The sequence below is a fragment of the Clytia hemisphaerica genome, unplaced genomic scaffold (genome assembly GCF_902728285.1).
Source record: "Clytia hemisphaerica strain Z4C2 unplaced genomic scaffold, Clytia hemisphaerica genome assembly, whole genome shotgun sequence".
Taxonomy (NCBI): Eukaryota; Metazoa; Cnidaria; class Hydrozoa; order Leptothecata; family Clytiidae; genus Clytia; species Clytia hemisphaerica.
In genome coordinates this window covers 184,967-206,586 of record NW_027103625.1, presented here as the reverse complement: position 1 = coordinate 206,586, position 21,620 = coordinate 184,967, and the positions used below count along the sequence as shown (strand labels likewise).

At 35.4% G+C, this 21,620-nt stretch overlaps 1 protein-coding gene across 2 annotated transcripts; it reads right to left on the bottom strand.

The window, feature by feature from the left end:
* Positions 1 to 921: 921 nt before the first annotated feature.
* LOC136802469 (rRNA methyltransferase 1, mitochondrial-like) lies at positions 922 to 18,885 on the bottom strand. 2 transcript variants are annotated; one of them, XM_067059201.1, is made up of 10 exons: positions 18,371 to 18,885; positions 11,867 to 11,972; positions 11,187 to 11,242; positions 10,975 to 11,023; positions 10,676 to 10,755; positions 10,200 to 10,293; positions 9,802 to 9,919; positions 8,531 to 8,650; positions 6,983 to 7,094; positions 922 to 1,476 (listed from the first exon to the last, which is right to left on the bottom strand). In XM_067059201.1, exons 2-9 carry the CDS (start codon positions 11,951 to 11,953, stop codon positions 7,036 to 7,038), a joined length of 663 nt encoding a protein of 220 aa, XP_066915302.1. In that variant the 5' UTR covers positions 11,954 to 11,972; positions 18,371 to 18,885; the 3' UTR covers positions 922 to 1,476; positions 6,983 to 7,035. The 2 variants fall into 2 exon arrangements, with proteins under 2 accessions (XP_066915302.1, XP_066915301.1); XM_067059200.1 differs by lacking the exon at positions 18,371 to 18,885 and adding an exon at positions 12,644 to 12,832.
* Between the last annotated feature and the right edge of the window lie 2,735 nt (positions 18,886 to 21,620).

Here is a 21,620-nt window from a genome sequence, read left to right as displayed (position 1 = left end):
AGGGGTATGTGTGGACGGGACCCTCGAAAACCGACCCTTAGAGAGACTGATTTTTGCTGAAAAGGTGACCCTTAGAGAGACTTTTTGAATTTTTTTTTTTTCGATTTTTGAAAAAAATCATACCCTTAGAGAGACTTTATTACAATTTTTTCTCTGGTAATCCAAAAATTTCCTAAAAATCTTGAATTTTCCGACCCTTAGTAGAGAGACTAATTTAAAACTTTCTGATTTTTCCGAACCTTAGAGAGACTTTGAAAGGTGAAAAAGCCGACCCTTACCGTCCGCACATACCCATCATCCATTTTTGCCTAAGTACCACCCCCCCTCCCCGGGGATACAGGGGTGTGTGTTCTTTTGGCTAACTCAACGATTTCTTATGGCTAACTCGACGATCGGTGTTTTGCGCTTAGGCGAAAATAAAAAAATGTAGTGTTTCAGGGATGCAGGTGAAGGAAAAAAGCTCTCATGCGGCCGGCAGGGAAATTTTTTTGCTATTTTTGATAACTTAAGATTATTGAAATAGAACTTTAAAGAAAACTTTTATGTAAAAACAGTATACAGTAAGCCCTGAATAGTAATATATCAACTACTAACGAACAAAACTTGATTTACAAGCGGGAATATCTTACTAAATGGCGTTTGATAGCTTGAACGGCAAACTTAATTTTCTTTATGATGAACCATATAGATGAACCCATAGTCTGCGGCCGGGTCAGAAAAACTTTTTTTATTTTCGCCTTACAATAGAATTTTATCGCTTTACCGATAAGAAACTATATTTCCTACGATGTTCACTTTTTTTTTGGCTGTGATCGCTTAAAGCACGACATCTAGCCCTTCGTGCTTTATAAATTTGTGGTTATTATCTCTTATCAAATTTTGTTTCTGTTCTGGACACGCCAATATTCAAATAGTCTGAGATTAAGTTTCACTCTAAATTTTCGAATTGATATAATATAAGACTCTACAAAAATCCTTTTTTAAAGATTGATTATCTAAATGTCATTTGGTCATCAATTTCTTTCCAACGGTCCCATTTTTGTGCATGAAACCCAACCACGAGAACGAGAACGTCTCAATTGGGCGCAAGAACCACTCAAAAGTATTCGTTATTGTACAAGATTATACAAAGCCATTTCTCGAATGTAAACATAAACATCATAATAAAAATTTCAAACTATATCCATTAGTAGATAGCATCTTCAAGAAATGACGCGTTTAAGGGCGGTTCAGCTTGTAAGGGGATACCGTTTGCTATACTGGCATGTGGCGGTGGTTGTTGATGATGGATGGCGGCCATGGGCGGGAGGCGTCTTGGTAGTTGTGGTAAATCCTCGTCATCACGCTGGGAACGCTTATTCATGCGGTCGAGTATGTCTAACATGCGATCAACGGAATGGTCAGGCCGCCCCTGATGGTGTACAAGTTGCGTTGATGGCGGAGGGGCGCGGGAGGAAGGATATACTTTCGATTTGCCTGAAGATGACAAAATCAGAATGACTGTGAAATTTACCTGTCGACCCTAGAACCGTGTTAATGATCAAAGTTTTGCAACAAAAGAAGTGAAACTGAGTGAAACTGACTTAATCTATCAGAATTTATCTGAAAATTTAATTTAATCTCTATGTTTAGGTATCTTGAATCTCGTTTGTTCTGCATGAAATAGAATGATCGCACTAAATTTTAGGTTGGACACTATTGGAAAATGAGAAAAAATTCAAAAGTACCTTATCGGGGAAAACTTCGTCGGGGAAAACTTTGTCGGGGAAAAATATTCGTCACTTGCTGGTTTTGGTAAACGCATTAAGGCCGGGGAAAATTTTCGTCGGGGAAAAATATTCGTCACTTGGCCGAAATTTCGTCACTTTTCCCCGACGTAGTTTTTCCCGATAAGGTATCTCTACTTTCGGTTTACTGTGCTACTTAACAGCTCAGACAGCTCCAGGCTGTTAGGCCTTAGTCTTAGTCTATATTGACACAGCTATTAGCGGTCACTAGTGACCCCAACCGGGAATTCGCTTTTTAATATGATTAAACATGATAGATAGAAATTTCCAGCAAAAGGAGTTTATCAATAGATGCTTAAAATAAAAATGTTTAAAGCACAGCTGATTGGCTTAGGTTTAGAAACTCTCATTGTTTCATCAAAACCTCGGTGCGCTTGCGATGTATCCAACGAAATCAAATATGCAAAACAAGAGCAGTGCTCATATCCCGAAGAGTATGAGTTTTACGCTCAAACGATGGAAGATATGAAGTACCACCTACCATAATTACCGCTAACTATCCAAAAGTCTGCTCAACAATCCATTGATTGGTTGATAATCACAAAATTATGATGTGGTTGAGACGAATAAACCAATCAGTGCTCAGAAATGCGTTTGGATTGTTGAGATGACTTATGGATAGTTAGCCTTAAGAACTTTCTACCTTAAGTACGGCATTGACTTACGTCTCTCGATACGTTTCCGGATCGCCTCATAACACATTCTCTTTACGGGCTACGGTCTGCCCCGAAAAGCACAAAATTGAATGACAAAAGCAAAGTTAAAAGAAAGTTAGAGCTATATTCTTTCTTCAGAGTTAGCGCTAATAAGAGAAAGTTGCTTTGTATTTCAAACATTGCAACCCGGAGAAAAAGACAAGAGAGGAAAAAGCCTTCAACTTTATAAAGATCGGTGTGAACGTAATTAAAATTTCATCCAGGCAAGTATATTTTCATTTCAAGTGTTATGATTGTAACTTTCTGACGAAATAAAGAAAAAAAATCTTTTTTTTCTCATTCTATGTTGCTGTAAAGGAAATTTGTTACCATGGCAACACATGTATTTCCTTATTTAGCGACATATATACATCATAAAAATTTATTTTTACCGATTGCAAAAATTTTGCGTTGGTAGCAAAATTTCATCATGATCATATATTATCCCGGGGGTACTAGGTTAAATATATAGGTCAAAATATATCGAGAATTTTGGTTAATTCTTCGTTTTTAGCATCTTAAAGCTCAGGTGAGAAAGTCGCTTTGGGCTATTTGTTAAATTTAATCGAATATTTCAATTTGGTTGGGGTTTAAGGACTTCCCGACTATACATATACTGAGCCCTATTGGACCATTTTTGAACTTTTGGATCCTCAGATTTTAAGTTTCATGTTCAGAGTTGAAACTCTACCCGTTCAACCTAATTTAGAACGCTTCCAAATCGTTTGTGGCTATAAGATTTCTTGGGAATTTCCCTTTTTTCTCAAATATTATGACTGGGATCGTAGGTTTGGAGATATGTTAGGGTCGGACCCCTTTTTTGAGGCATTACGAAGCATCTATTCTGCGCATACCACGCTCTGGTCTAAAGGGATATGGCGAATGTGACGATCTGACCTAGTTGTTGCCTTTCGTTTGGAAATAAAAAGAGCAAGGGGCGCAAAAAGAGATTTTTTTAAACGCCCCAATCTTAAAAATCATACTCTATGCGCCTTTAATTGCGCCCAAGATCATTTTTACTAAAATAATTTTAAACAACTTGGGATTTTTTTTGCTCGCTTCGCTCGCAATAAAATTTATAAGTTACTTCTTTACAATCTAGCTAAATTACAAGTTTTTTTGTGTACAATACTACAATATAGCATTATTAAATGAAAATCTAACTGCACCCTAAGACCAATTTGCTGACAACAATATTGACATCATAAAACATCTATTGTTTCGCTCGCTTCGCTCGCATTACACTCTTTCTTTAACTTTCTCTCCACTCTATCAAGTGTTAGATTTGTCTATTTTTGTTTAGTGACTTAAGAGTATCTTAGCAGTCGATTTTCAAAAAGTTTCTAGTCGGCCCCAACCATGGTATTGTTTGCGTCACTTTCGAAAATTAGGGGCGCCATTGATTCTAAAAAAATCGACTTTGGCCCCTCCAGAAAAGTTTTCCCACAACGCCATTGTTTATGTATATGATTGAAGGTTGATTTTGATGCGATTATTTTGTTTGTTTGTTTTGCTCAAAAGCTTATTTGTGGAAGGTGAAAAAACTGATCCCTACTGTCCACACATACCCCCATTACCTACTTTTACCTAACTATCCTTTCCTCCCGGGTATATAATGATATCATGAAACCAATCAACTTTATATACTGTGCATGGCAGAGTAAGATATCTCCCAAATATAAAATTCAATGACGATAATTAACTTCACTTGATAGTCCGAGTCATACCCGAAACATATGAATAAAATACACCTATCAACTTAGCGGCGCGGCTGGCTTTATAGGCGACTGGTAATGAATTTACAATGAACATTTGTTCTCAGGCTACAACTAAATCAAAGCAAGCAAATTCCAGCCAAAAATAAAATAGAAATAGGTCAATGTAATGTAAGTGAATAAATAATTCTTTGGAAAAGTGACTAAAATTTCCAGTCAATTTCAGCCGGACAATGAAAAATCTTTCCCTGGCCAAACTTTGACGTCAAAGATGTTTAAAAATATGTCCGGATTAGCATGTTTCAACATAATATCATTAATTGCTCCGGCCTAGGAGCCTTTAATTCTCTCTTCCGACAACAACGGTCAAGACATTTTTTTTGTTTATCTAATCCGATGATCTATTCCGATTTAACAAAAACGGATTATCTGGATTCTGATAATATTGTGAATTGATTGGCCGAAAGTATTTAAGAAAAAGATGGCTGCCGAAAGTGGACTAGCTGACTGTGTAGCAAATACTGGCAAATCTCAGTGAAAAATTGATCATTTTCATCATTATTCATGATGTTTTGGACATGATTTATGAGAAGTTTGATGCATATTGGCTCTCTAACAATGTGGAAAGACTTTGGAGAAATTTTGGCCATGAATTGTCAGCTGATCGAGTGCTTAAATCTTGTACTTTAATCGTAGAAATTTTAGCGAGACTAATTTTAGCGCATATTAGCGAGTCAGGAAAATCTTGATTTTTTTTGGATTTATTTTAGCGAATCACGATTTCAAAAAATTTCGCGTGGATTAATTTTAGCGAATACTCGTATTACATTATTGATTGCTTTCGTTTTCTAGCATTTCTTTGCACTAAAACCCTTTCTATTGATAAAAATGTGTCAAGGCAATATAACCAGAAATTTCGCGTGGATAAATTTTAGCGATCTGGCAATTCGGTGTGTTTTAGCGAGATTTATTTTAGCGAAAATAGGGAAAACTCGCTAAAACGCTAAAATTAGTCTCGCTAAAATTTCTACGATTAAAGTATATGGCTAACTTCTAACTAAGTTCTAGATGCATAAAACTCTGTAACTTGACAATGAAACTTTCAAACGCACATCCATTGGAATTCAAAAGAGAATACTAAAATTACAACATTACAGTGAAAATTTGAAAACGCTCTGTATATAAGTTTTTGTGGTGTTATGTGTATGGCTGAAAATGATCCTGTTTTGTATTTGTCATTGTTGACTGGCGACCGTTCCTTTTGATTTTTCAAACCCGACACAGATTTTTTACAAACATATCACTATGAGATTTCAGTAGAGGATACTAAAACACAATTCATATGTAAATTTGAACAAGATTGGAGAAATTTTCACAGTGTTATGGCTGAAAATGATCGTTTTTGGACTTTGTCGTAATTTCATCGCGTCTGGCAACCGTTCCTTTTGATTTTCAAACCCGACACAGATTTTTTACAAACATATCACTATGAGGATTCAGTATAAAGGATACTAAAACACAATTCCTGTGTAAATTTGAACAAGATCAAAGAAACTTTCACAGGGCTATAGCTGAAAATGATATTTTTTAGACTTTGTCGTAATTTCATTGGCTGGGGCGACCGTTCCTTACCTTTGAAGATTTTTCAAACCCAACATAGATTTTTTACAAACATGCCACTATGAGAATTCAGTAAAGGATATTAAAACACAATTCCTATATAAATTTGAACAAGATTGAAGAAATTTTCACAGTGTTATAACTGAAAATGATATTTTTTGGACTTTGTCGTAATTTCATTGGCTGGGGCGACCGTTCCTTACCTTTGAAGATTTTTCAAACCCAACATAGATTTTTTACAAACATATCACTATGAGAATTCAGTAAAGGATACTAAAACACAATTCCTGTATAAATTTGAACAAGATTGGAGAAATTTTCACAGTGTTATAACTGAAAATGATATTTTTTTGAACTTGGTCGTAATTTCATTGGCTGGGGCGACCGTTCCTTTTGAAGATTTTTCAAACCCGAAACAGGTTTTTTCCAAATATACCACTATTTATTACATACACACTATTGTACCATTTTATTTGGTTTATCCTACTCTCCTTCAAGTATATTATCCCAACAGAAAAAATAATGGCTTAGCTAAAAGCCGTGGCCTCTAATTTAGGCTATTCTTCTCCCCGAAATTTTATCAGGACAATCAAATCAACAGTGCATCATGGCTTCTCTATTGGCAAGTTTAGAAAAAAATTAATTTATAAGAACATGGAAATATTAACTTCTAAATGTTTATCTCCTTTAGCTCCAATTTTGAACTTTTTAGTCGCGGATGAGTGGGCGGGGGTTGCTTTGGTTCTTTAGAAAGTGCATGTGTAATCACTTAGAAGAGCTAAACTTCCAGCTGGTTTATTTATTTGTTAAGATTAATATTTCTCATACTCGCTCTGCAATATAATTATTAATTTGCTTTCTGATCTGTTCTTATTAGTAGTTTGTGGGCAACGTTCTAACACAACTAACTCAACAAGCTCATCTTTCACATCTTTTAATCTCTTAAGCCGGAGCTTCTAGCGCAGCTGGTTTATTATCTTTTAATTCATTGATCCGAGGCGGCGATAATGTCGGCGATAATGTCGATAAATTTAGTTCAATAGACAGACTATCCTAGGATATGGACAAAATTACTATCTTACAAAAATGGCCAAAAATATTCGGGAAAATGCAACCGTTACTTTTGAAATGAAATTATTAAGAAAGACAATGGTCACACACTTACTATAAATCACACCTTGATCCTCTTCAGTACCAAAACAACCCAAACAATTCACTTCACACAGGATTTTCGGCACCAATCTTTCTATTGGATGAAAGTGCATGCAACAATATGCCTGGTTAGAAAAAAGAAGACATGGTAGTTTATGGGATGTTCTTATGATCAAATTTGACAAATTATAAGTTTGAGGCTTAAAACTCAAAAAGGTAAGGATATCTTAAGGCTTTAAAAATTTTGGAAGTTCTTATAAAAAAACGTGTATTGTAGCTATTGGAACTTTCAAATTCGTCAAATCAATTTGTTTGACCAATTAACGGAATTAAGCAGAATTAAATATGAGCTAAAATATCAATAAATTTCAGGTAAAGCAGTCTAAATCTTTAAGGCATAAAAATGTAACACAAAAAAAAACGCTCAAAATACTCTCCGTTTTTGTTCATATGAACTGATCATTGTAGCAAGCTAGAGACTAATTCAAACATATGTATAGAAATAAAGAAAAAAGTGATGGAGGGAACAATTTTAGACATCCCGTAACAATAATCCTATTATCATACCGGGTGCGCCACAAAAAAGTTTCTCTCTTTGAAACTGATTTGCTTGAAATATAAATTTTTTAAAAGAACCATGCCTATTCCATTGGAAAGAAGAAATATAAACTTAAATTTTGATGGGTCATTTATCTAATTCGGTTCTTTAGATCAAAAGTTATGCTCAATTGAATAAAAAAGTTACTTTCAGAAAGTGCCCGAAAACGTTACAAATCGACCTATCAAATTTTTATTTTAAATTTGGCAATCGCAATAGCCTTTACACGATCAAGAGCATTTTTCAGTAATTAAACAAATAAATTTTGAAACTGATGGGTCGAAAGGGTTTTAAATCTTCATCAAAATCATTTTAATTTACTTTTTACCCAAATTTTTCACAGATTTTTGGTTCTAGACTGGATAAAGTCTATGTAAGGCTGGATGTACCTCGAAACCTATATTTGATATATTTTTATGAATTTTACCAGATTTTTTGGCTTTTTTCGACGAATTTTCTTCCTTTTAATGTAATTCAACCCTCCTTTATACAACCAAAGGTCATTTAGACAGCTAATTATCATTTTTGATGGCTGAAGCAAAAAAACTGGTGCATCGTGTAATCATGCTTCTGTTTAATTTGATAGGTCAATTTTTAACGTTTTTAAGCACTTTCAGAAAGTAACTTTTTTGTTCAATTGAGCATAACTTTCGATCTAATGTACCGAATTCATTCAATGACCCATCAAAATTCAAGTCTATCCTTCTTCGTTCCAATGGAGTAGGAATGGTTCTTTTAAAATTTTTAGATTTCGAGAAAATTAGTTTTAAAGAGAGAAACTTTTTTGTGGCGCACCCGGTATAACGCCTATACTACTGTATTACACACATTAAGCGACTCCAGTCCATATTACTTCGCATAAACTCCCCTGGCGTTCTTTTTTTTTGGATTATTGGAGTGGCGTTTATTCGAGAGGGCGTTTATTCGAAGTTATACGGTAACAATGATCGTTCTTTAACATACCGGCAGCAACAGAGACGTTTAGAGAGTCCAAAGTGTTTGGTGTATTTGCTGAAGATTGAATGTTGATCAAATGGTGACACATTGATTCCGTTTCTTCATCTAATCCACTACCTTCATTACCTTAGATAAATCAATGCCGATTGGTGAAGTTTCAAAGTATTTCAACCATTATCCCTTTCCGTGCCCACGGGGAAAATGGCAAAAAAAAATTGACAACAATTTTCGAGGCGAAGCAGTTGTTGCTGTTTAAAAAGGTTTGGTAGAGGTCAAGTAAAAAAAGAAATTCCACGGCTAGCTACATTCCACTGCTCCCAAAATCTGGACAAATCTTTAAGATATATTTCTGAAATTTCACTTAAAACTTGGCTCGGGGTGAATCATAAGCATGATTCATAAGCATATAATAAGCATAAACTATGCTTGGATGCTTTGAGAACTTAAGCATACTCGAGCCTGACCAAGGGGACCATACACTTGCTTATAAAAAAAACATGTATAACATTATAGTTCAATCGGATTCATTTCGTTATTTCGCGAATGTTTGCCTTTTTAGCGAAAACGAAAATCGCAAAATGGGGAAAATTTTAAGAACAGATTTTCGTTTTTAGTAAACCTTTACAGTAACTTGTCATTTGTGACAAAGTTGGCGTTTTCACTGAACATTTCAGGGTCATTTTTTACTGATTTTAGGCTCATTAGTAAAATTAAATTTCACGAAAATTAAACCGATAAAATTTTTACACCAATTTTTACATCGGGATTCACAACCTCAAGGAAATAAATTTTAAAATCCGTACATTTTTGCAAAAATTGATATCTATTTAAACGTCAGATGAGCAATTATTTCAGATATTTGATTAGATGAAAAAATAATTTGAATTGAAGAAATTTCTTCAGGGAGAAAATTTGCAGCTTTTTGGTAAGGTTATGAAAAATTCTAATTTTAATACTCACCCTACTTTATCTGAAGTTATACTAAAAACTCAAAACGTCACCCCTCTTTAACCCTACGCAAATTGAAATCGGGGAAGCACTTTATACCCGGGGGGGGGGGTACTAGGGAAAAATGGGCTACGGGAATACCCCGCTGGTTAGGGTACCCTTTTTTAACCTCCACGAGTCCCAGTTAGGGTCAAAAACACCAAAATAGAAAAATCAGTCCCTCGTAGGGTGCCTATTTTTGGAAAATTTGGGTAAAAAGTAGAAAATTTGAGAAAATTTTGGAATTTTAGCCTACACTTTGGGAGATTAAAGATTTCATGTAAACTTACCTAAAACTAGAATGCAAGGTTTATCTAATCGAACAGCTTGGCAATTTATGATTCGGCTTTCACTGTCCTTATCTGAACATTGGGTGCCGTATATCATAAACCCATTTGAAACTGCTGTCTAGAATAAATAAATGAATGAAAAGTATTATAATGCACAGAAAAGCCTGAATCATGTTACTGTGAGTCAACAAAAGATGTATTTGAACATGCCATAATTTGAAGTCTGTTAGAGGGATTTTAAGTTTTTTCAAAACTGCTAACAAGGTAATCAAAGCTGTTTTTGTCAGAATATTGTAGTGTCATAAGCGAAAGACTTTTAGTTTTCATCAGCTATATTCATTAAGTATAGTTTAAGCAGCTGAAAGTCAAAACATGAAAGAACTTTTCATCATACATACTTTCAGAAAGTTTTTCATAGATGGTGTCGCATGGACAGGATTCCATTCCATTGCACCTGAACTTGCTTTGCTGACCACCGGTGATAGAGCGCAACTAAAACACACGAATACAGTAAATAATCCAGCAGTTTGTATGCAAAAGTGTTGCCTGTACCAGACGACCACGGATTTTTCCTCGACACCGTTCCAACAACAACAGAGTGATAAAAAAATCGCTTGTTGGTATAGAGATAGGCTAGCGAAAGAGGAGTGTTTTTTTATTTTTTGAAATTTTGATAGCGGAGCCTGTTGAACAAAAACAACAAAGCAAACAAAGAGACCAGGTCATCAATTTTTTTTATCAAACTTTTTCTGAATTTTCCAATTAAAACGAGCAGAGGTTGTACATATTGTCTTCTACTTATCATAGGCCTGACAACATTCTGTTATACAATATGGGGGAAAAACAAAGTACTTGCGGACGCAAAAGGACTGACCTATTCTTTTCTGTGACAATCAATTTTTCAACTCCGAAATATGAAGCAGTTCTGATGATGGCTCCAAGATTCATTGGATCCTTCAATGAAATTTTAAGCAGATTAATAGTTTCAGTGTTTCAGAGTGTTTCCAAAATTTAATGTTATGTATATAATTGATATGCTGATGAAGTCACGAAAGATGACGAAAGTTTTACATATAAGTAGTCGCTTCATTTTTCTGTTCTATTAATTTGATGCTTCTACATTTTAAGTTTTCTAATTGATATGCTTTTAGTGAGTGTATTACATGAACTTACTTGAACTCGGTCAAGGGCAAGCCAAAAACTTTTATCTGAAGATGGTTTTCTAGAATAGATAAAAAAAAGTAGATTATTGAATTTTAAAACTTCTATAATCAGACAAAATTTGAAGCGCAACATATTTATGTTTTGTGTGCACGTCATAAGAATCTTTTCAAATGTGGCAATGGACAATTTGGAAATAAGAATTCATTGAAAAATTTACTTGCATCTCTTTCTTTGTCAGCTGCTTGTAATTCAATGTACTTGTTGACAAAATGATACTCTAAAATAAAGAAAAAACAGAAAATGAAATCCGATAAAAATCATAATATTATTTTTTTCTATAAATATAGAATTAGTTCATCAAGAGTTGCAAGAAGGCTTTTTGAGGCGGACGATTCATTTAAATTCACTTTATTTAATTTGGTGTTTGTTGAAAAACAAATTGGATTTCTGAATGACATCTGATGGCAAAGGCAAAATAGTTTAATCCACGCTGACATATATTTACTCATCAGGTCATGGCTCGTAAGTTTTGAGCGCCGCTTTCATCTTTTTCATCCAGATTTGGGATGAATATTTATTAAAGGCACTTTTGAGCAAATGATTGGCTAGAAGAAACAATTGCACCGAAATCAAGCACCAATCGTAAACAAAACATTAGAACCCAGTCGCTTTCACTTTCGTTTTCAAGCAAATAGTACGGGGTTTTGAATGGCTGAACAACTAAGTCAGATCTTCACATTCGTCAAATTCCTTTAGAGCGGAACGTGGTATGTGAAGAATGAATGATCTGTTATGAGATTAACTTTCAAAAGACGTTTTCATTAAAAAATCATAGTACAGAGCTACAATACTACATCTTTTGATGTCAGTTCTATGGGATGATTTTACATTGATTGATTACTTGGTGTAGTTGGTTGCCACTGATTCGATTCATTAGATCTTTGCTTTTGTAAACAACTTTAATGTCTTTGCTTCTCATCTCTTCCATAACTTTCACAAAATCTTGCCTAAATAGGAGGAAAAATTGTCAACAAGTTTAAATGTGAACCGGAAAGGATTGTATAAAGAATACAGTAATTTTTACTCCAAGCAATTAGCACAAGTAGAGACTAATTTGTTGAACTTGTCTTCTGGTCATTTTGTCTTCTGGTCATTTTGTATTCCGCATTTTAAAGTGATATTTCTGCAAAATGCTGGAAAATGGAGTATAGTAGGGGGCCAAGTCTGGGGTTCCGTGACATCTTTTTTACGACCTAGCCATTTTTAATCTATTCCAAAGAAATATTTAATTTTATTTTATTTTATAGCAATTTTTTTCAAAGGTTTATTGACCTCTATGAAACATTATCATAGAGAATTACAGTTCAAGCACAAGGGCCTCTAAAACGTTCATTACAAAAATTATTTTTAAAATATAATAATAATCCATTTAAAATCATCGTCATTCGATCTGGCTTTATTCATCTCGTCTGCTCTCTTTTTCCACTCTTTGATATGATTTGATTTGTAATAAAATAAAATTCTAGACTAGAACACACAAAGGAATACAGCCGCTTGAAGACCAACTAACAGTCAGCTCTACTGTAATTTGACGTCAAATATTGTCTTGATCGTAATGGACGTCGGTATGTTTTTGAACTTCTGGCCCTCTACTAGTATAAAGATTTTTCTTTCTTACCTTGCTGGTAGTTGTTTTTGAAACTTTTCATTTACATAGGCTTTATAAATTTTTCTTCGCATTGATAAAATAGCTGACAGACATGGTGCAACTCCATATAAATGCTCTTTTCGTACCTTTTTGATGAGCATTTTGATAACTGTATTATTAATTTTTTTCTGAAAAAAAATGTATATTTGCAAATAGCAAATTGCAGATCTGCCAAACTCTGAGGTAAACTATTTCGACTTTGAATTTCTTCTTTACTATACAGTACTTGTGATCATGGTGCAAAGAAGACACTGAAACGTCAAGAAATGAATAAAATTAGATTTTTAGTTTTCACTTTCTCATTAAAAATTTATCTGGCTCAGCAAGAATTTTTCTCTAAGGTAAACAGCCTGGAAACTTTGAGTTTTATCCTTAAAAAACTTGAAGATTCTTTCAGAAACCATGCAATCTAGATGACAAAAATTATACACTACTGACTACCTCTTGTCTGGATAGGTAGGTTGGCAGGTCACAGGTCAGATTTAATTACTGTAAAATAAGAAAGAAAATGTTTGAAAAATACTTGTTATGTTATATGTATGTTATATAATATATGTTGTACACAAAGTACACATGTTTTAAATGAAAACATTAATCTCACCTTTGAACTGACTCAGCCCTGACAGAAAAATTTATCATATCTTATTATATCTCCTGCATCACTTTGGGTATGATAACAAGAATTAATGAAAATAGCACCAAAAATATTATATACAGTATTATAAATATTTGACAATTTTTATTCCCTTCTTTGTATTTTTGATAAAAAATGACCTCACTATCTTCGTATCTCTAGAACAGCTCTCTTATGGGGCACTTATTGTTTTCAAAACATGTCAATCTACATGTTTTTTCTGTAAGCATATTATCATACATGAACCATCATCCTCAAAGAATATTTCTAACCGTATTCCAATATTTAAAAGTTCAACAGAAGTCTGCTCTTCTCCACACAAGGCCGAGTTGTTCACTCGGTGACGATTACTCGAATCCCTAATTCGTCAGTCTGCGATTTTTACAGCTCGAACACTGCGATGGAGAGCGACTATTTTTGGTTGAAATGAGACCTTATAATATTTCTAACCGTATTATATTTAAAAGTTCAACAGAAGTCTGCTCTCCTCCACACAAGCAGTTAGTCACACTAGGAAATCAAGCTTTCAGAAAAAACAACATCAGTCATCTACAGGATGTATTTGCAACAACAAGGATGAGAGTTACCTGAATCAAGTTCGCAAGACAATTAATTAAAACTCAAAAGTTTGAAACAAAATAAAACATGCAGCAGCCAAAATCAACCAACCAAAATTTATCATTCAATTCCCGAGACAGCGCTTCAATTTTTAAGGTCTTGTTTATCAGGGATTTTTCCAAGCACCAAGCAAATGCCTCCGTTTGTACTTTCAAATTGAGTTTTTAACAAAGGCGTAAGCTGTGATATCAGAGGCTGGGGGCGCCTTGAGCCCCCCTGTGGGTCCAGGGCTATAGCCCTGGTGGGGGATTCAGAAAGCTGAGCATATATTTGTCTTAACTAGCACTTTAAAACGGTTAAAATTGAATGAATTTATAGAATTTATCAATGAACTCAATTTGAATTGAGTTATGCCACCATTAACGAGAGCATTTGGGTGCTTGGAAAAAACACTGTTTATATGCTAAAGTAAAAACAATTCTGCACATGTAAATGGGTCAGTGTTTGAGGTCCGGCAAAATTTCCGGGAAATAGCCTATCTAGGTGGGTTCATTCCTGGGCGGATCTAGGTGGGTTCCGCCTCCCCGTAGAACTTTTTCTTGGGAAGTTGATCTTCAAATTAGTTCTCAGGGTTGGCTTGGCTCAAATTTTTTCATCTATGGCTCAAATTTTAGGCAATTTCTCATAGTTTTTGAGAATGTTAATTTCATTAAAAAGCACCGATTTTGCGAATCCCTAATACGTCAGTCTGCCACCATAGAATGAACTTCCTTTTATAGGATGAACCATATTCATGTGGCTTTCAGCCTTGCACTCCATCTCAGAGGCTAATCAATTTTAATGACTTTTTTGACTAATGACCAAGTTAAAATTTTTTGATTTTTTTATATTTGAGTATTAAAAGAGGCCCCCTAGCGGTTTGCATGATGGCGTGATTGGGACTTTTTTCTTGCGTGATGGCGTGATTAGAGATTTTTTGGCGTAATGGCGTGATCAAGATTTTGGCGTGATGCGTGATAGGGCATAAATTTGAGGCGTGATGCGTGATTTGGACTATTTTTCGATGACAAATTTTAGCGATTTTCGTGATGTGTGATGGAGAAAATTAATTTGCGTGATGGCGTAATAAGGGGTGCCGCTGGGGGGGGGGCCTCTTAAAAAGGCAAGCATTCAAATAATAAAGGTTTAAAATTTTTCTCTGGGCTAGTTAGTAAAATATCTCAAATTAATAGGCTCTGTGATGGAGTGCAGGCTGAAAGCCACATGAATATGGTTCATCCTATAAAAGGAAGTTCATTCTATGGTGGCCTCTCTTGAAGTGAAGGTGGTTGAACAAAATTGTTTTATGCATTTTGGACCTGCCCGTTCACACACAGACTGTTTATAACATTATGTGTCAGACTATAATTTACCTGTGCACCAAGCTCTATAATGAGGCCCCCCAGCGGCACCCCTAATTATGCCATTACGCAAAAAAATTTTCTCCATCAGACATCACGAAAATCGCTAAAAATTGTCATCACGCAAAAAATAGCGAAAAATAGCCCAAATCAGGCATCACGCCTCAAATTTTTACCCTATCACGCATCACGCCAAAATCTTGATCACGCCGAGGACCCTGCCGACGCACCGGACTGTCCGGTGTATTTGTCCGGTGGCAAAAAGTATCCTTTCGCTACACCGGACGCAATAAGTCCGGTGTCAGTCCGGTGTTGCATGCAGGGAATTTTGGACGCCGGACATTTATGAAACCAAAAATTAAGAAACACCGGACTTGTCCGGTGTGTTTTCATTGTCCGGTGGGGAAAAATAGCCTTCTCCGACACCGGACATCCGACTTCCTTAAGTCTGGTGTAGAGATTCTCCGGTGGTAAAAAAAATTCTCATTTTACACCGGACTTTTGCGTGTCCGGTGTTCGTTAAGTCCGGTGCGTCGGCAAAAATCTCTAATCACACCATCACGCAAGAAAAAAGTCCCAATCACGCCATCACGCAAACCGCTGGGGGGGGGGCCTCTATAATCTTAGAACTTGTGAGATGAGGTACTTTTTGCTTTTTCTAAAATTATGAGCTTGGATTCCCAGGCTACACAAATTGTGAAATCACATACATCACAAACATTGACAACACATACATCACAAACATTTTTATCAGTAGTTTATATCAAATTGATCAAAGGATCAAAGAATAAGGTTACCTATTTACTGCAACTGCTCGTGTAGTCTTTAAAATAGTAAAATATACAGACAAACTAGGTATATAGCAGAAAAGAATAATTTTTCGCAGTTTGGAGTTCGTTTTTCTGAGGTTTATTGCAAAAACGAAAGTACATTTTTGTACCATGTGGAAGATCAGCTTTGTAAAGCTAGATTTAAAGGCCTTTCTACACCTTACGTGATAAAATGAAAGTTAAACTGATTAAAACAAGCAATGAGAGTGTAAGAGGAGCTTTAAAATCCTCATTCTCTCTCTCCGCCGTCCAATAAAAAACGCGCGGATCCGGTGGTTATCTAGCCTGTTAGACGAAAACCGCTTTTTTATCGCGATTTAACGTCTGTTACTTTTTGCCGTGGAATCGAATGTTCTTGGACGGGAAAGTCCGTCCAAGATTTTCTCTTCGGCGCAGCTCATTTTGCCGTGACTTTGGACAAGCTGCACTCCATCGCGTGTGCTTTTTTCGTTTTTTAAGAAGTCGCTGCATTGCTTCGATCGGTAAAGTTCATATAGATTTTCGAACTTTCGAATTTTGTAATTCGAATTTTGTGATTCGAATTTTGAAATTTTTTTGAGAGAGAACCAAAATCATTTGTTTTGAAAAGTTGAAACCGAACGAAAAAGAAACAGTATCAGTGGATGGAGGAGAAAAGAAGATGGAAATCCTTTTTTTGCATCAACATCAGCAGAGTTGTTGGGTTATTTCCATAACAGGATTGAAGAATTCCAGAGACTGTAAACATTGAGAATGAAAATTATCAAATCAGATTAGATCCTATCCTACCTAGAACCATAAGTGCTGCAATCCAATGATGATTGAAAGGAAGACGAACTTGTACTTTTTGTATGCTTTGGGATGGCAACGAATATCTTTTGGATATGGCATGAAACCAGGAAGAATTTATTTTGTTTATTCCTGGCCTATTCCAGTGGAAAGAAGAACTGTTTGTTTGTTATTGTTTTTATTGGCTGTTCGATGTGGTCTCTATCTGGTCGCTAGTTTGAAAATATTTCATTAATAAAATGGTGGAAAGTAAATTGACATATGATTGAAAGTAAAGTGAAATTTGATTGTATTCGATTCAAAAGTTTGCTGGGAATGGAAATGAAAAACTTTCTTCACAGCTGTCTTCACCAGTGACATAGACAAGTCTTGACAATTCTGGACAATTGCCAAAACTTGACACTATTTTCATGATATTATTCTAGAATTTTTACATTATAATGTGAAGAGTTTGGTCCTGTATAATCAGAGTTAAAACTACTACACGTTTTTTTTTTTATAAGGAACCTTAACTTTGCTCTGAGCCTGGAGTTCCTTATTTTTACAGAGAATTTCAGTCTCAAAGTTCCTTATCGAGTTCCTTACAACATAGGAAATTTTGAACTTTTTGCCCCTTGAAAGATCAAAATTTGGTCAAATTAGTCCCAATAAGGTACATTATTTTCAAATCCACTTATTCTCAGCCTGAGCAGTTCCTTAACTATTCCTTATTTTTTGAACCATTTTCAGCCTGGAGTTCCTTATAAACGTGTTCCTTATAAAAAAAAAAACGTGTAATTAATTTTGAGATCTCGAGCAGATTTTAGATTTGAATTTCTCAACTTTGGAAACTATATAGATAGTAAGCCAGTAAAATGTGGAGGTTTTACTTCGAATTGTGAGAGGAATCTACCTAAATTTTATTAGTTTTATCTAACTTTCCTATAAATTTATATTTTTAAGATGTTATAGTCATTGACATAGTTTTATTACAACTTTAGAACTTTGCTAAATTTTATGGGAAATACATTAATGATATATTTCTATTATTTGTACCTCTTAATCCTGAAATTGCACGAGATCGAATCATTTCCATCAAATGGTAGTCTTGGAATCCTCATTATTTTTTATTTTACATCCCTGTTTCAAAAACTGGCTATGGCTAGTGTTGAGAGTTTTCTTTTATTTGATTTTGGTTGCTTTTCTCTACAAATTACACTTTCACTTTCTTTCACTTTTTAAAACACTATATACAATGAATAAAAACCTGAGAATGAAAAGAGCTCATAATAGAGAGCTTTCTAAGCCATTCGTCAGTATAAAACCTTGTGATAAAAATTTAACAAAAGGGTTAAAAAACTAGGGAAAAACTAAGGTAATCTTTATATAAAGGTAGCAATATTTACACACGCAAGAGGTTGGAAGGTAGACTTCCATAAAGTAACTCAAGTTATATTATATATTAAGAAATAATAGTATTTATTGTAAAGGAAGAAAACCTTTTGAAGAAGTGGGATTATCTCATTACCTTTCTAAATTAAGAGCCTGTTGACAATACCATTAATTGGAGCTGCTTGAAGACCTTTGGAAACTTTTTTGCTTCTATAGTTCTTTCGTTATAATACGTTTCCTTCCAAGAGGTTGTCTGACGAGTGATTCATCAAAACATTGATCATTTGCAAAAGTGCATCACGAATTGAAAAATTTGAGGAACTGATTGGGTATGAACCATCTGGGGTTTCGATAGGTTGGACTGTTGGTGAAGTCGAATTCAACGCTTGTTCAGTGGGTGGGTTTATTGGTGGGATGAAATTTGAAAGTGGTTCGACGGACTTGTCTGTTCGGGTGAACGCAGAGGATATAGGGCAAAGTCGTTTGCCGTATCGCCCGTAACATGTAGCGCACAAGAAATTTGCCCTCTCTGGTAGCAGGTTTTGTTTTTTCAACTCGTCTATAATGACGGGCCGGAACACTCGCGAGGTCTCAATATGCCATGCCTTTTCTGATGATACCGTTTTGTCGTGAACAATACACTTACACTCTTTTGAAAAGTCACTTTCTGATGCACAACTTCTCCGCTTCATTGTTATGTTATTATGATGGAAATGAAGTGTTCTGATGTATTATAACAAGTTTTAAGTATTTATTTTACCGCAATTGCGGTATATGAAAAGTTCGTTATACCGCAATTGCGGTACTTATTTGAAATGGAAAATAGATACCGCAATTGCGGTAAAATGATTCCCCGATGAAAATTCCACTACCGCAATTGCAGTATATATACCGCAATTGAGGGATTTCCCTGACTGTAATAGGGGGTATCAAAATAATTTCAAAAAAAAACATTTTCAGCTCACCAAACTCCATTATGGTGGCCCATGGGAGCCAAGTTAAATTGTTTTGACATTTCTATAAAAAAAATTCAAAATAATTTACTTTTCACATTCATTTTTGCAATAGCTTTTAATTTAAGTTTTGAACTAAATTTTGATTTCAAAATTGATTTACTTTCTATTTTCGTTTCAAATTAAAAACGGGTTTGTTTTCAAAAACGATTTCCAACTCAGCCCATCGAGGCCATCTCATTTTAAAATCAATTTTAAATTATTTTAAATGAATTGATCTGACAGCCCATTGAGGCCACTCATAGAAATGAGTAAATTTCAACAGATAAAGTTTCTTTTGATAATAGAACGAACCAGTTGTTTGTTTTAGGGGGGGGGGTCACATTGGGGTTTCCTCGGAGCCAAAAATATTAAAGCATATGGCGGCAACATGAAAGGGGTTGGAAGTAAATAAAACTTCCCTCTTATTACACTCTTTTTTTATAAGAACCAGTAAATTTTTGCTGAGGCTCGACTGTTCTTAATTTATTGGCACTTTGAGCCTTGAATTGTTCTTATTTTGTTCTTATTTTTTCCAAGGTAAAAAACAAGTTTTGGCTATTTACTTTACTATTTAGAGGATTTTAGAAACCAGGGCAACCAGGAATTCTTTTTGCTATAACTCTCTAACTTCAGCCTCTCCACTGTTCTTAAATTGTTCTTATATGAAAAAAAGTGTATTTCCTCTCTTCTCAACATTTTTCCTTTTATGCTCGCATGCTGCATATTAAGAAAAAATTCGACTCTTTATTTACACATCAAAACAAAGGCTCTTCATGTTCCCCATTGTTTGATGAATAATTTTGTCTGCAAAAAGAAGTAAATTTTTCAAGACAATACAACCCACCAGCCAAACAATGAACAATAGAAAGGAAAAGCACTGTGACGGACATAAAATCTCTCATTTATGGTACCATAGAACACTGGAGTAAAGGATATCGTTTTATACTCTCCTACACATTTGTAAAAATGTTTGGGGTTTAAGCACTAAGTTGTTTTGGCCTTGATGGGCCGTGAACTGTAAACAAACCAATAAGTAACCATAGTAACTTCAATCTTTTAAGCCTGTAGGGGTCTGGAGACAAAGCTGTCCTTGGCACTGATGGGCTACGTGAGAAAAGTGATTTTAAAAATAAAAAAACAAAATGCTTTTTAAAATGATATCGAAAAGTAAATGAGAATTAAAACAAAATTTAAATCATTTGTGTGGCCTTGCTGGGTCGTATTTTAAGTTGTTTTTAAAGTCATTTTGAAAACGAAATTACTTTTAAATTGATTTTGAAATGAAAGTTAATTTAAATTGTAAAATTAAAGTTATTTTCATTTATAAAAAAAATATTACTCTGAGTTTTTCAATAAAAAATTACTTGGCACTTATGGGCCACCATACTCCATCCCGATCCCGAGGATTCTTTTGTTTTGATTTTAATGCACGGAACTCAAAAATTGAGACTAGATTGAACATCAACGCACATCCTCTCCTACCTATTCGATCGTCCGTTCCAGTCTTTATTTTCGAGTTCCGTGTTTTCCCGCCCTTATGCACTCCGCACGGGATCGACGTCACCCTCCACCACAGTGCGATAACTTTCGACAAACGCTTCAAAGAGTAACTGACCATAAAACAAAGAAAAAATTTGGTTTGTGGGAAGGTACTGGCTAGTGGTTATCTGGCACCCAGATGGTGGAATTTTCATCCGACACGCTAAAGCTCTGAAGATCGGGAAAATTTTCAACATCTGGAAGGTTTACATTAAGGAATTTTGCGAGACCGCGTCAAGAATTTTGCAGCGGGAGGTCTGGTAACCCAGCCCTCGTTTTCGGGGATTGGCGGGTCCAACCGAAATATTTATAGGTTTACGCACAAGAGCTGTTGAACCCGACTGAGGGTGCGGCACATCAAAGGCCGACTATCATTCCTCTCCGATGGGAAATTGGCCCGCTCCCTTTAGAGCTTTAGCGTGGGCGGCCGCCAATCCGCCATCGGAATATCAGATAAATCCGGTGGGCGGATCGCCACACGTACACACAGCGCACAAAAAAAAGTTTTCTAACCCGGGACCCCCCTTACTGATACCCGGGAGGGGGGGGCTACTAGGGTTGTGAGCTGACGGGGGGTGCCGCCCGACCTTCGAACTTTGGACCCTTACCGGGACTAAAAAGGAGAAAACTAAGGAAAATTTTGGGAATTTTACGACCCTTAGCGGAACAAATTTGACCAATTTTGACCAAATTTCTTTCAGGGGGTAAACAGTTGAAATTTTCCTATTTTTCCGACCCTTAGTGGGACTGAGATTTGATTTTCTGATTTTTCGACCCTTACCGGGACTTTGGAAGTCCAAAAAGGTACCCTTAAGGGCGGCACATACCGTACCCTCCATTTGCCTAAGTACC